This window comes from Symsagittifera roscoffensis, chromosome 7, assembly GCF_963678635.1.
Source record: "Symsagittifera roscoffensis chromosome 7, txSymRosc1.1, whole genome shotgun sequence".
NCBI lineage: Eukaryota > Metazoa > Xenacoelomorpha > Acoela > Convolutidae > Symsagittifera > Symsagittifera roscoffensis.
The window spans coordinates 23,582,288-23,596,382 of record NC_087068.1 but is presented as its reverse complement, the minus strand read 5'-3'; the positions used below and the strand labels follow the sequence as shown (position 1 = coordinate 23,596,382).

The following is a 14,095-nucleotide window of genomic DNA, read 5'->3' as shown; positions in this document are numbered from 1 at the left end:
TGCTTGTTCTAAAATTCTACCTCCGATAATACACGCAACGCAACCGTCACCAGGAATCTAAATGGTGCTTTGCAACCTGTACTTTCTCTGTTACGCACAACTGAAGTAAAAAGCCGTTAGAATTCTGAAAAATCGGAAACTTCCAATTATTTTATAGTTTATTCAATTTTTAATATTTGACCAAATAATGTTAAATAATGTTTCTTATCTTATTCAGTCAAATTGACATCTAATCATCAAAAATGTTTCCATTTTTAACAATATAGAGATGTAATACTTGGAAAAAACCGCTGTCAAGCAGTTTTCACTCATTAGAGTTTTCGAACATTCAGCTGAAATGGCTAAATTCAACTACTATAAGCATTGGTATTTTTTGGAAATCTTATGATCTAAGTGCATCTCAGGAACTTTAACAGTGCTTACTTTACAGGCTTTATCAACATGCGACATTGTCTCAATTCCGACACGAGGTCTAACCTCAGAACACCCATTTCAAATCGCGAAGCAGATCCACCTTCATTACGCCACACAACCCATCCCCCCACTGCCCGACTTTGGAGCAGCCACGGAACAGTTCGAGATCAAAGATCTAGAGAGGACAGAGGATATTAAGAGGAAGATCAAGGAGAGGACTTCGATTAGGACTAACTCGAAGGGACCGAGGAGGGTTCTGCCCTCGAAGGACAAGAAGGGTCATGGTTAGTAGTAATCATTGGATCTCTCTAACTAATCCGCCTCTATTACAAATAGGGGAATCTTTGCTGGGTGACTAACATGCTTTACCGCTAAGTAAGTCTAATGGGGGTAGATATTCTTACTAGGTACCATAGCGGGAATTATTCTGCAAAAAAATTTTATGGACACTATTTCAGGTTCCCACGTTTTTTAATCCACATCAATTCACATCTTTTCTCAACTGAGTAATAGTTTCCTTTCATATATTATAAATTGAGTGAAATTCCCTGTTTTTTTAAATTTTGAACGGAAAGTGTCAAAAAGTTCGTAACACGGCAACTTAGAGGTGCGTCATTTAAAAACAAGGAACGCTCGCTTGATGTCCTTGTGGCAGGAGAGGATATAGGGGGGGGGATGTTCATATTCGAACACCTCACCAACCAAATGGTATTATTTTACGATGACATCCATCCTTTTTAGGCCGACCAACCCAAAAGTTTTTCTAAATGCGCCTTTGGTGCAAAAATAGACGAATTTTTTTGAAGGGGAGCGCGCGCTAAATGAAAATAGGAACATAATAGTGTTCTGGGAGTGCTCGGGAAACCATTTTGGCGACCTTAAAACGTCGGCAAAATTTTCGAAAAAAATTGAAAATCTGCCCCCCTCCCGCACGAGAAAATCCTAAATCCACCCCTGCCTTGGTGCTTTTGTATTTTTTAAAAACTTGTTCATTGCTTCACATACATTCACAGATTAATTTGTTCGAGTTGATCCATTTTTTTAGGTGCTACAAGTGCTGTTGTTGCGTCTTCAACTGCTGATGAAGATGTTGCTACTGTATCGAATGCGGTGGAAATGGAAGAAAAGAATATCCCGATGGTGTTAAATGGCAGTGGACTTGGAGATTCGTCTTTGAAGTTAGACGATAAAAGAAGCTCAAGAGCCTCAACTATAGTGAGTGAAAAATTCCGCTGTATTCTCTGAATACTTTTCGAAAACGATTAGGATTGTTATAATAGTGGAGTATCAACATTAGAATACTGATTTCATCAAATATCGCATTTACTTCTATATAGGGAAAGAAACACAGGAGATGTTCAGCTCTGAAGGGCGAGCTGCTGTTGTCTCTCTCATAACTTCCAAACTTTTTTGGCTGGTTAAATTTTCTCCTCTTCTTGAGGAGCATCGGTAAAAGAAGCAGCGACCATGTTAGGCCTCATTAGCAGCCCTGGCTACGTGGGTGAGACGCGCGGCCTTTAATATAAAGGTCGTAGGTTTGAAATCCGCTTCAGTCACGTTTGGAGGGGGACCGGCTGCGGCAAAATGGATGACATCTCTCTCCCCCACGGAAAAAAGCTCAAGGTTGAATGGTGGGAGCTGGACCGGGGGCTAATAAAAATGGTGGGCCTCGAACCATTGGCCTCTCGTGGCTCAGTTAAATTTCTCACTTTTGTTGTAGATAAACCAGACACAGTCCGTAACTGAATCAGAAACGAAAGGGTCACTCGCCACAAATAAACTCGAATCAGGTCAGTTTTCATTTTTGAGAAAAACATGAGTGTGATAAAACAAACTTAATAACATAGGTCAACGGTTTGGAAAAGTGCAACAGATTGATTAAGATTTAGTTGAGAAATCTAATGATCCACTTCTCAGAACGCGCTCCTTCTCAAAATTTAATGAAGTTACTATCGATTCTGTTCACTTCTGTTCTTAATTTTGTAATAAAGTTTTCTACTTTTAATAGCGAAATCTCTGATGATGAATTGGGGTGAGTCCTTGTGTCTCTTTTCGTCTCATTATTTGACCCATTTTAACCTCAAATGTTTACATACATTCTTCATATTCTCTCTTGTCGTGGCAATTCTGAACTCGGTGTCCTTCCGATTCTGTCAGTCATTTGAGAAACTATTTTTTCCTTTCCAACTATGTCACTTATCAGATGCACCATATCTTCTTTGAATATCTTCATTTTTATCCCAAGTTTTCTGTCATTTTATCTCTTTTCTAGTTATATATCATTGCCCATACTTTTAAGGATCTACAGTTTTGGCACTGGTTTTTTAATCAAATTCATTTAATTGATAAAAACGTTTCCTTTGCTTAAGTAAATTGATTGCAGAGTGAAATTGACCTGTCAAATTTTTTGACTTCCGGAAAAATTATGGGGAAAGGATTATTTTTTTTATATCATGGAATATATGTGGCTTAAACAGAATACGTAAAAATCAAATTTTCCTTAAAATGTTCAGGAGCCAAGATCAAAGCGAAACTTGATGAGACTCAAACGGCCTCATCACAAGCTACGAGTAACAGTGCTACCAACTCACCCAAAGCTGCACCCAGAAACGGATCTCTTTCAAAAGATCCAATATTTATACCATTAGATGAACCAGAGGTCACGAATGAGCACAATGGAAGCAATAGTAACGACGTAACTTCATCGGCCCCTTCACAGGGTAAATTGAAAATGCTGACAAAAATGCACAAGCTGTACATTTTGCTACATTTTGACTAACTGCATTATGTACTACTTTTTTTCTATTTATTTAATTTTTTTATGAAAAATTTTATATTATTATCAAAACTTGTAGCGGTTGTATGCAAATTGGATCAACTTAAGACACGTCGTATGTAACACCTATTCTTAACGTGACAAAAGTTCCACTGGCATGATGTAATAATTTACGTCGTAGCCATCCTTAGATTTATTCAGAGTCGATAAACGTAGTTCAGACTCTTATATAGGTCGCGATAATTTTTTTAAGTTTTTTTTCAGGTTTAAATTAAATTTTTTACGGTTTGACATCTGATTTTTTTATTCAATTATTTAATTTTACTAAAAGGAAGGCAAACTCAACTATCGAACAGCAAAAGTGTAAAAGTGATCGACTTCTAGTTTCGAAAGTGGAATTTAAATTTCAGATTTCCCAGCGAAGTAAAAACTATACATATTGACCCAGTTTTCTCAAAGAGCTTTAAGGGCATCTATTTTTTCTTTGAAATTCGGAAATTGAGATTTTTTTCAAAGTCACTTTTCTGATTACTTGCGTTCATTGACTGTTTTCCAATTGTTGGCTATGTTTAACCCTATCTGGTAATTTAGCAGAAGGAGTTGATGAGAAAAGAGAAGAGCAAAGCAACAGTAAGAGTGATTATTATGAGAGTGAGGAGGCCATGTGTGAGAGTCTGAGACGCAACTGGCGCACCATGATTGGGAAGAAGCGACTGCTGCTGGAGAACAGACTCGAGGAAATCGACACTCTCCTCAACAAACTGAGAACTCAAATCACACAAGGTCATTATATCAATATCGTTCCTTTATCTTTTTGTGCTTAAAGCGTCGTGAGCGTTGGAATACCTCATACAGGAAGGTCCGAATGCGCAAAAATTTTGTCAATCAATCAAAGTTTAGTACATGCACTGTATTGAAATATCGAAAAAAAATAAGCGATGAAATTTTTTTGGACAATTTAAAGAGCGATGATCGTCTGAGAACTTTCGTGCAATCAGTCTTTCGCACATGATAATAGCCCGCGTCATTGGCTATTAGTAGAAATGAAGGTGTGTTGGTTTTTGATGTAAGATTAAAATCTCACTGATAGTACTCCCTGTTAGCGATTAGTTCTCCGAAACTGGACTGTTCCTGTTTTTCTGGTGCGCATTTGACAGGAAAACGATGACATTGAAAACATTTCGACCGCTGTGCATTGCAGAAAAATGCTACAATATCCATTTCCGTCGGTTGTTAGTTGCTTTTTTGGAATTTTTCTGACTTTTTTTAAATCTCAAGTCGTTTCGTATTTTTTCTTAAGACTGGAAGACTATTTCCTAATTTTTTTTAGATCAGACCAGAATTATTGTGGCTTTCGCCACTTTTTGAAGGATATTTTTAGTTTCCAAAAATATGGAAAGATTCGTTTAAACTATTAGTGTCCCCTGGGATCAAAGTGAACTGATTGAAGTATTTTGAAGATGCAAAGAGAAGTTTTAAGTGGAAACAGTGAAGGAATTTCTAGGAGGAAAAAATGGGGCAGGGAATAAAAGAACTAGCAGCACAAAAGGATGGAAATTTCGATTTTGTTTTGAAATTTGTGTAAAACTTTAATCCGCTTTTACAGTAGGGATAATCTGTACTTAGTTAATGCACAAGAAAGTCCAAAATGCATTATGGCGCATTTAGTCTATTGGCAAAACTCATCAAAATGCGAAAATACTAATCAATAACATCGATTTTTACATAAAACTAATCAAAGTTTCGTCTCAACTTATTTATAATTTACCTTCCATTACACAATAATATCAACTCACTTCATTGCAATTTTAAAATGCCAACTGGCTTTCCCCCCTGTTTTATGCTATTTAGTTCGTATTTTGCTTGAAAATGGAAAGAAATGAAATTAGTGTTTTGGGAAAATGAAATTATAAATGGAAATTAAAAATGGTTCTCCTCTCATTTTCACAACCTGTCCATGATAAGACGAGAAGGAACTAATCTAAAAAGAGATTGTTCTTTTGTGTAAGCTGCCTGGTATTGGATAACTGTGCCTCTAACAAGGACACCGTATATGATTAGTTGCTAGTATTGTGGCAATGAATAAGATTTGAACAGGAAAGTGAACTAGCTTCAGGCCAAGTTCTAAATTTAAAAATGCGACTTTCAAATTCGTAAAATTTGAAGATAATATTTTTGAAATAAAATTTGTCCAAAAATCAAAAGTCACTAATTTAGGTTATGACGAATAGAAATGACTGACTCTAATATTTCATTGGATTGGGATGAATTTTTGACGTTGTCTTGATCTGTGATATAGACGAAAATTTTTTTACTGCTGACTTTTTGGTTGAGCGACTAATTCAAAATTGCCGACAAGATTAGGGCTTCTTGAAGATTAGGTCCTCGCTCAACAGTTATTCATAAGAGAAGATGAAAAATGTTGGTCCAAATAAATCAATTTGAAAAGCAACGTTCGTTTTCTCAAATTTTTGTGTTCTTCGAAAAAATTAATCTTGTTTTATAGATGGAGTCACTGAAGAGGATATCATAGCAGGCAGTATGGAAATGATCACACTCACCAATGAGAAAAGCGACCTCATGCTGGAGTTCGACGACATCGATATCATGTAGGTGGACCAATAGATTGCCACAATTAGCTCGGGATGACTACAAAGGAATCATTATTTAACGTGTATATATCTAGAGGCTTACAACCTGAAAAAGCGAAAGCTTATATTGAAATTATGATAGCCTCAGCAGTTCTTGATGTCAACAATTTTCAGGGTAGTTGAAAAGTGTTGACGGCTCCTAAATTTTTAGTGAAGTGTTGACGGCTCCTAAAATTTTAATTGAATTGTAATTTTTAATCGGTCAACAACCGGCTATACCCGGCTTTTTTGTGTATGCAGGGAAGAGGATCTGGACCTACAGGAGAAGGCGGACCAGGTGAAGCACCAGTTGAGACTGCTGCAGATGAACAAAGAAGTGGAGGGCACAGAGGAGAAGGAAGAAGAGGAGAGACGACTGGTAGAGCTGTTCAGGTCGCATATTTCTCTTTCAGCCTCAATCACATGTCTTGTTGTTTAAAAACGCCCAGTTGATCCATTGGATCTCTACTGCTGACAAAAGCAATAAGTTTATAAATGCTAGGTTCAAGTTTTTGGCACATAAGGAAGGAAAAATACTGCTCATGTTGAGTAAGTCGAGAATGTTATTTAAAATATAGGGTTCGTCTCAGAAAAAAAAGTTGTTAAGATTTTCTCCATTCAAGGAGGTGTTAGTGCACCAAGTAGTGTTCATTTGGATCCTTCTTTTCAGATCCCTCATGGACGAGAGAAACGCACTGGTTGAGAAAGTGGACAACAGACGAGTGCGTGAAGGAATGGAAGATGAGCAAGACGAGGAGGGAGATCCAACCTCCAATGAGACAAATCAGAGCAAGTTCAAGTTCGCCACTGAGTTCCTAACCAAAGACTACTTTGACAAGTAAGTGTCAAGCAGAAAGCGTTACACACAAGACAGGTTTAAGAATGATTAACCAATATAGGTAGTTGTGTCATTAGACGAAGAGTAAACGAAACTAAGAATTTTAAAATAAAAACTTCTCACGAGTCAAATTTTGAAAGTGTTATTTGAGCTCTTTAACATCTTCTCCATCTCAATATTTTCATGAGACGTTTTAGAAAATAGTAAATTAAAGTTCGGTAGTGTCGGTCAAGCAAAGGGAAGAAACTTTTTTGTGCTTTTAATGCCCAATGTAGTTAGCAATTAATTTTTCATCAGGGCGTTCTCCTCGTGATTAACCAGGTGTGTATCCTTAACCACAGTTATGTAATGCATCCCTCATCAGTTTCGTATTGTGTTGCGAATCGCGATTATGTGACTTCGTTTTCTTTTCATTGATTATGATGACTGGCTTGTTTGTCTATTCTTTTTCACACGGATGCGTTTGTGTTTGCTCACAGCTGAAATTGCCGTTTGTAAATTGAAATGGCGAGTAACCTGAAATATTTATTCGTGGCTGTTTTTTACCTTCCAACTTACTCTAGTCTTTGACTAAATGGTATTCGATTTATGTCATAATTGAAACGTGATATTATTAAAAATCGATTAACGTAGTTAAGACTCTTGTATAGGTCTCAATGATTTTTTGGTTGTTTTATTTTTATTTTCAGGGAAAGTCTTTTTATAATTTGTACTGACTCGAAAAAACTTTTTTGCGGTTTGACGTTTGATTTCATTTCAAGTTCAGTTCATTTTCTTTGTTTACATTAGCGAGCTTGCGAGCGAAGTGTATTTGTACGAACCTCCTCTTTTTTTTAACCTTACTCGAAAATAAAAGTGTTCATTACAATTCTTCACCTATTTGATGGCCTTTTTGCTATAATCACGATCTGTAGCATTGGAAATTTCATAGCATCTGTTATCTGCTTTACTTATCGCTAGTGTTTGTGATTTATTAAGCTTCCGTGGCTGTGTGGTTAGTGCGTGAAACTCAAAATCTCTGGTGGCTGATCGAATCCGAGACGTAGCCGAATTTTTACTAATTTGAGGCTTATTTCTACTTTTTAAATGAAAAAGTCTAAAAGTTTGTTCAAGCTCAATTTTGATTTTTTGCGGTTTGACTTGTGGTTTCTTTGTTCAGTGCATTTTTTTGTTAAAAAGATGGCAAACTACTATCGAATGGCAAAATTGTAAAGGTCACGAAAAACGTGATCGACTTCTAATTTCGAAAATGGAAATTAAATATCAGATTTCCCAGCGAAATAAAAGTTTTAACTATTGATCTAGTTCTCTCAAATTGCGTCAATTTTAACAAAAAAAGTGTCCATCATAAATTGTTTTCCAAATTCAAAGAGCTTTAAGGCCATCTATTTTTTTTCGAAATTCAAAAACTGAAGTTTTTTGAAAAAACAAGTTTTTTTTCAGTTTCCTTACGTTCATTACTTTTTTCCAACAGTCAGTTGGCTATTTTTCTTATTGCACTTTATAGAGCTGCTTTTTGCTGTATTCTCGTTAGTGTTTGCGAAGCACAGCTTCGCTTCTGTGTAAAAGGAAGGCAAACTCCACAATCGAACAGAAGAAGTGTAAAGGTTGCGAAAAACGTGATCCACTTCTAGTTTCGAAAGTGGAATTTACTTATCGAATTTTGCAGCGAAATAAAAACTTTACCTAACGATTCAGTTTTCTCAAATTGGGTTTCTTTTCAAAAAAAACTGTCAATCGTCTATTTTTTTCTTTGAAATTCGAATTCGATTTTTTCAGTTTACTTGCGTTTATTGGCTTTTTTCCAAGTCTCTGTTGGTTATGTTTACACAAGCAAAGCTTGTGTGATTGTATGAACTATCTTTTTTCCAACCTAAGTCGCAAATATTAGTGTTCATTTTAATGAATAACCAGCTATTAAGTACAGCTAATTCTAATGATATTAACACATACTATTATATTACAATAGCACTTTACCTTCAAGGTATCGTGGATCTGTTGCTTAGAGGTAGGGAAGGAGACCCTCATAAAATAAGAGTGTTCGAACCTGGGCAGTTTTTTAATCAAAATATGCTTAAATGTTTTCAATGAACTTTTTCGCATACTACTTAAAATGCGTCTGCTCTAATATAAGCAATGATAGTTGGTAATTTTTTTTTTGAAATTGACTGGTACTGCTAATGCGTCATAATTGGCTTGTGTCACTTAGCAATTATGTAGGTTCATAATTGGCGTGCGTCACTGAAGAAATTTTGTAGACTCAAAGTTTTACTCATTCAGTGTTTCCCAGTAGCGTTATCGGTCATATTTTTGCTTGAATGCGATGTGCAACTTCGCCTCTGTGTTAAATAATAAAGTACAAAGACACTTTGTCTTAACATTTGTTTATACTGAATTTTCTATTTTGGCAAGTAGACTTTTTTTACACATGCGGTTCATAGTTGCGTGGGCGTGAAACTCCTAAGCTACATGTCGAAGCTTCAAATCCGGAACATAGAAATAGATTAATTTTCAAGAGTTTTGAACAAAGTGAAGATTTGTATATAGGTCTTGGTAATTTGTTTTTGTTTCTTCAGGTAAAAGGCTCATAAGTTCATCACGCTCAATTTTGAACTTGTGCGGTTTGACTTGTGATTTTTTTTCACGTTCACTCCATTTCCTTTGTTAAAAGGAAGCCACTCTCCGCTTGTTATTTCTTTCTAAGTTCACCCCATTTCCTTTGTTAAAAGGAAGCCACTATCCACTATCGAACAGCAAAAGTGTCAAAGTCACGAACAACATGATCGAATTTTAGTTTCGAAAATGGAATTTTGTTATCAGATTTTCCAGCAAAAGAAAAACTTATCGATCCGGTTTTCTCAAATTGGGTTAATTTTATCCAAAAAGCATTAAACATAAAATTCGAAAGGTTTCTGTTTCCCTGCGTTCATTAATCTTTTCCAAATGTCAGTTGGCTATGTTTTGTTTGGTGGCAGTCTTCATGCTTATTATTGGCAATTTAATAGGAATTGTAGCTGCTTATTGGTAGCTAGTGTTAGTAATTTTCAGTCAATTGTGGCGCAGATGCGTGACTACCAATTTTCAGTTTCTGGCACAGCGAAAGTGTTATTTTTCTTGGCTTGTTTTTCAACTTTTTTCCATATTTCACTTTGATTTTGCTCCTTAGAGCTATTTTGCCATTTTCTTGCTTCTGTTTGCAAATTGCAGCTTCGTCTCGGTGCAATTGAACGAAATAAAAAGACACCTATTTAGGTAGCGTGTTTTGTTTCGTGTTTCTTCATAGCCTGGTTTAGTGTTTCACTTGTAAGAGCTACTTTTTGTCGGTTTTTCGCTTGTGTTTGCGAAGTGCAGCAAAGTAGCACGGCCGTGCAGTAGAGACAGTCTTGAAAATTTTTTGGTTACTGTTTTGTGGCATAAATTTTCGTCATGGTTGATTTGTATTTTTTGATGCATGTTGAATCCCAAAATATACAAGAATGGGTATCAATTTTGCTTGCAACTTTTTTTTCTGAAAAACTCAAAATTTGATATGGCATTTGTATCAGTTGAAGAGTTAGTGTGCCTGAGTGAAGGTATGCAACAATTCAAGTGACTGGTGAAACGTATATATGATCATAGACTATTACAAAATTTTCACCTAACAAGTGTGTTCAGGAGGTATTGTAAAATTTTGTCTGTATTTTTTGTATGTTAGTAATAAATCTGTTTTGATTGAATTAATTGTTCACTTCATGGATGCTGATTTTTATTTCACTTTTTGCATCCCATTATTCTTGAATGTTATAGCGTTATTAGAACATTTGGTGTACTTTTTGCATGACTTTGTTGTTAATAGAATTTTTCTTTCCAATTATTTGTTCAGAAATTTTTCTTGGTTCAGTTTATAAGTTTATTGTTTTTTGAACATGAAAAAATGACATGCGCAGAAAATGGAATGACAGCAATAAAATGTGAAGAGGTGAAAAAAATAGTGTACGCGCAAATTTTCTATTAGAGAAATTTTGTTTTACGGGCATTGCTTTTCTCCAGGAAGAAACACTCGAAAATGAACTTGATGGAACAGTATCTGAAGTTCGCTGCATCTACCAGAATCTCAAACAGGGCATCTGTGGACCTGATTATAAATGGCACACCAAGCAATCACAGGACACTTGGCTCCATCATTAATAGCGTCAACATCAAGCAATTCAAAACTTCCGAAGACACTTCAGAAGATGGAAATGACGTGAACAAATGCGGTGTAATGTGAGCAAAAAAAAAACAGATTTAGAGCTTAAATGTGAAAATTTATGACCAAGTTTTATGATTTCTATCCCCATTATTTATTTGACCGGTCGATGGAAGATTGACGCGAAAATAGATGCAATTAAATTCAAACTGTACAGCTTAATAAATTTCGAATGTCTTTTTGGATTAAGTTAACTAATTTTTTGATTTATGTTGCGATTATTGTATTGATTGATTAGAGGTTATGTATATTTTAGTGTTTTTAGCTATAACCAGAGGTATTTAATTGAACATTTCAATTTTTTGTTTTAAGGAAAAATTGTCTTTGCTAAATTCCCGAGTTGCGGTGTGGACGGGATTTGTGGAAAACATTTCAAAAAGATTGTCGCTATAAATAATTTGTTTATTTTTTTTAAAGTACCTGAGATCAATAAAAAACTTCTCCGCCAGATTAGTACTTGTGCATAGGTGGTTTGTCCACGCGGAAAATTTGACAATTGACTTAATTTTACCAGTGGAATATGATCAAAGTCATTTTTCAAGAAAAATCATAACTATTACACATCAAAGAAAAAACAATTCCAACGATGTTCACGCCTATTTTGATTTTATTGCATCATTTTCCCTTTTAACCACAATCAAAAAAAAGTTTGTGAAACTTTGAAAATATAATTATTGAGACAGGTACTAGATATAATTATTGAGAAATGTACTCAAGGAGAATTTAAATGGAATGCTGGGAATATTTAGCGAAATGTAAATTTGAGAAAAAAGCTTTCAGCTAGAACTAAATAGCAACTAACGGTTAGTCTTTTGAAATTTGAACGTTGAATTTATATTCTCGCATAACTAATTGTGCTTTTCAATTTAGACGTGTTAATAAGGGGTGTGTTTTACATTTACCTGTAATTTAGTTGTCAAAAATCCGGTTCTTTGTGTTTAAAAAAAATTTTTCCACGGTCAATTTCTATTGCAAGTAAAGGAGTATCTATAAATCTTATTGCTCCCGGAAATATCCATACCAAAAAGGTCCCTTGATAGGCAGAGACAGTTTGTAACTAGGTGCTAATAATCGGATTCATTAATTATTAACTATTGTTAGAAGCTAAAATGGACCCATGCAAAGCTAAGGTTAAGTGCTTTTCAAAGTGACCGTCTTAAGGAAGTCTCTTCTCTTCTAAAAGCGCAAAAAGGTTTGTATTATATTGAAGTACAATAGTGCGTTATTTGTATCCTACTTGTTTAAGTACTAATCGCTGGATCAACGATAAGCCTCGCTAGTTTTACATTTTTCACCTGCAGAAGTTGGCGAAAAATAAAAACTAATATTAAATCTAATATTTAACTTCTTTTTTTAACCGTCTCGCTTCGCGGATGTTTCATAAACATCGTTTTTGAACATGTGTCGTTTTGTGTATAATTTGATATGTGCAAATATTCTGATAATATCAATAAAATTTGAAAGAGGATGAGCAAATTTTTCCGGGGACAAATCTGGGTCTGCGGAAAAAATTTTAATTTAGCGCGAGGCGTTTTAAAGGTTATAAACTCGTAAACTCAGCAAAGATTTGTAATCTCATCATTTTAGAGCTAGGAAAACATTTAATGAATAGTTTATAAACCAGAGAATTGTAAATTAATATATCAATATGACTTCTTAGGTTTGACGTGGGCGACCAAATATCGATTATACTATACGGCCTCGAGACAAAAAATAATCTGAGCCTAGGTGCTTCTAAAATAACGAATTTAAAACTGCCTCAGCAAAAACAAAATATTTTGCGAGAGACTTTTTGCAGCTTTGATGTACCCGCTGAGTTTTTATGAGGAATTATTAACAGCCAGTGCAATCCAGGCTACCGGTTAGCTCGGGTTAAAAGTCAAACCCAAATTGAATTTTCCCTTTCAGCGATCCAACACCTTTCTACAAATAAGATGCCACTCCCTAGAGAGTAACTTGTCAATTGTGTATCTTCTGCTCAACAGCGGATTGAAAACACTCAAAAAAAACAATCAAATTAATTATTATAAACTTGTTCACCTTTTGTTCAATAATACCTCAAGTCAAAATACTGAAAATGTCAAGTTCAAGTGGTCACTCTTCTTTTGTCTATGCAAAACTTGGCGAATAGGTTCAACTTTTTAACATCAGATCATGTAAAAATTAATTTTATTAAAAGGTTAAACACGTTCATAGTACTATCATTTTTGTGGTCACACTTTTAGTATGCCTTTAGTAGAGGTGGATTTTGTGAAATTGATAAAAGGGAATAATTTATATGATTGGGGTGGATCAAAGAAAAATTGTCTGTCGGCGCGGTGCATCTTAACCCAGTGGAGTACCACGTTAATTACTTTGATGTGAAATTAGCTGGAATGGGAAGTGTTTACATGCGTTAGGAGCTGGGCGTTGCCGGTCGGATCTTAGCGCAGTGGACCATTTAAAATCCGCACTTTGTGATCGGGGATTAGATCCAAATCCAGTCGTAAAACCCTTCACAGCTCAACCTTGATGCCCGGTCTCAGTCCAAAAGTAGTCTAGGAGGCATAGCGGGACCCTTACTGGATGTGGGGAAGACTCTCAGTGGTCTCTGTCGATTTACTCCTCTCAACCGAATTTGATCCCTAAATTGCCCCCTCATCAATACTTCGGCCCCCCTTTTTACTATATCTTATGGACAATTAAAGTATCAGTGTCTACATCTGACAATCTTTGTAGACAGGGGTCAAAAGAGTCTTAAAACTATGGGTTGAAAAGTGTTGATTTTCTAAAGGTGCTTTCTTCGTCAATATGGGCTAGATTTGAGGCGTAAAGCTTGCCGAGAACCCAATTTTTCGGCCAAGACTTTAAAAATTCTACTGGGTTTGGACAATTTTTCGGCCAAAGTTTTGCAAGATGTTTAATATCAATAATAGCATGATCTTCGAAACATGAAAAAAAACTTTGTTCAGAACAGCGCTCATTCGATTTTGTCAAACAAAAGAAAAAACGATTCGAGGCACAAATAGGAGAAAGCAAGCTATTTTAATGAAAATAGTTTTGGGTATTCTTTTCAATCGATTCTGGTGAATAATGTATGTATTCATTACGCAGTGATTGCTTAGCTTCTTGTGCCGTCAATAGACCGTCACTATACCAAAAATTAGTAAGTTTGACGGATGTAACTATCATCCGAACGTTAAAAACCTTGTTCGAATAAATTAAAACAG

The 14,095-nt window shown here is 35.5% G+C and overlaps 1 protein-coding gene across 3 annotated transcripts in view; it reads left to right on the top strand.

Annotated features, from left to right (window-relative positions):
* Positions 1 to 11,191, top strand: part of LOC134850889 (uncharacterized) — a 30,316-nt gene extending 19,125 nt beyond the window's left edge. The window contains exons 11-21 of one of the 3 annotated variants that reach the window (XM_063866659.1): positions 431 to 698; positions 1,460 to 1,629; positions 2,135 to 2,204; positions 2,423 to 2,446; positions 2,928 to 3,134; positions 3,782 to 3,973; positions 5,697 to 5,799; positions 6,082 to 6,213; positions 6,491 to 6,658; positions 6,956 to 6,979; positions 10,688 to 10,797. In XM_063866659.1, coding sequence (XP_063722729.1) covers positions 431 to 698; positions 1,460 to 1,629; positions 2,135 to 2,204; positions 2,423 to 2,446; positions 2,928 to 3,134; positions 3,782 to 3,973; positions 5,697 to 5,799; positions 6,082 to 6,213; positions 6,491 to 6,658; positions 6,956 to 6,971 — 1,350 coding nt within the window. In that variant the 3' untranslated portion in view covers positions 6,972 to 6,979; positions 10,688 to 10,797. Of the gene's footprint in view, positions 1 to 430; positions 699 to 1,459; positions 1,630 to 2,134; positions 2,205 to 2,422; positions 2,447 to 2,927; positions 3,135 to 3,781; positions 3,974 to 5,696; positions 5,800 to 6,081; positions 6,214 to 6,490; positions 6,659 to 6,955; positions 6,980 to 10,687 lie in introns of all 3 variants that reach the window. The other 2 variants (XM_063866657.1, XM_063866658.1) reach the window with 2 other exon arrangements.
* The last annotated feature ends 2,904 nt before the right edge of the window (positions 11,192 to 14,095 follow it).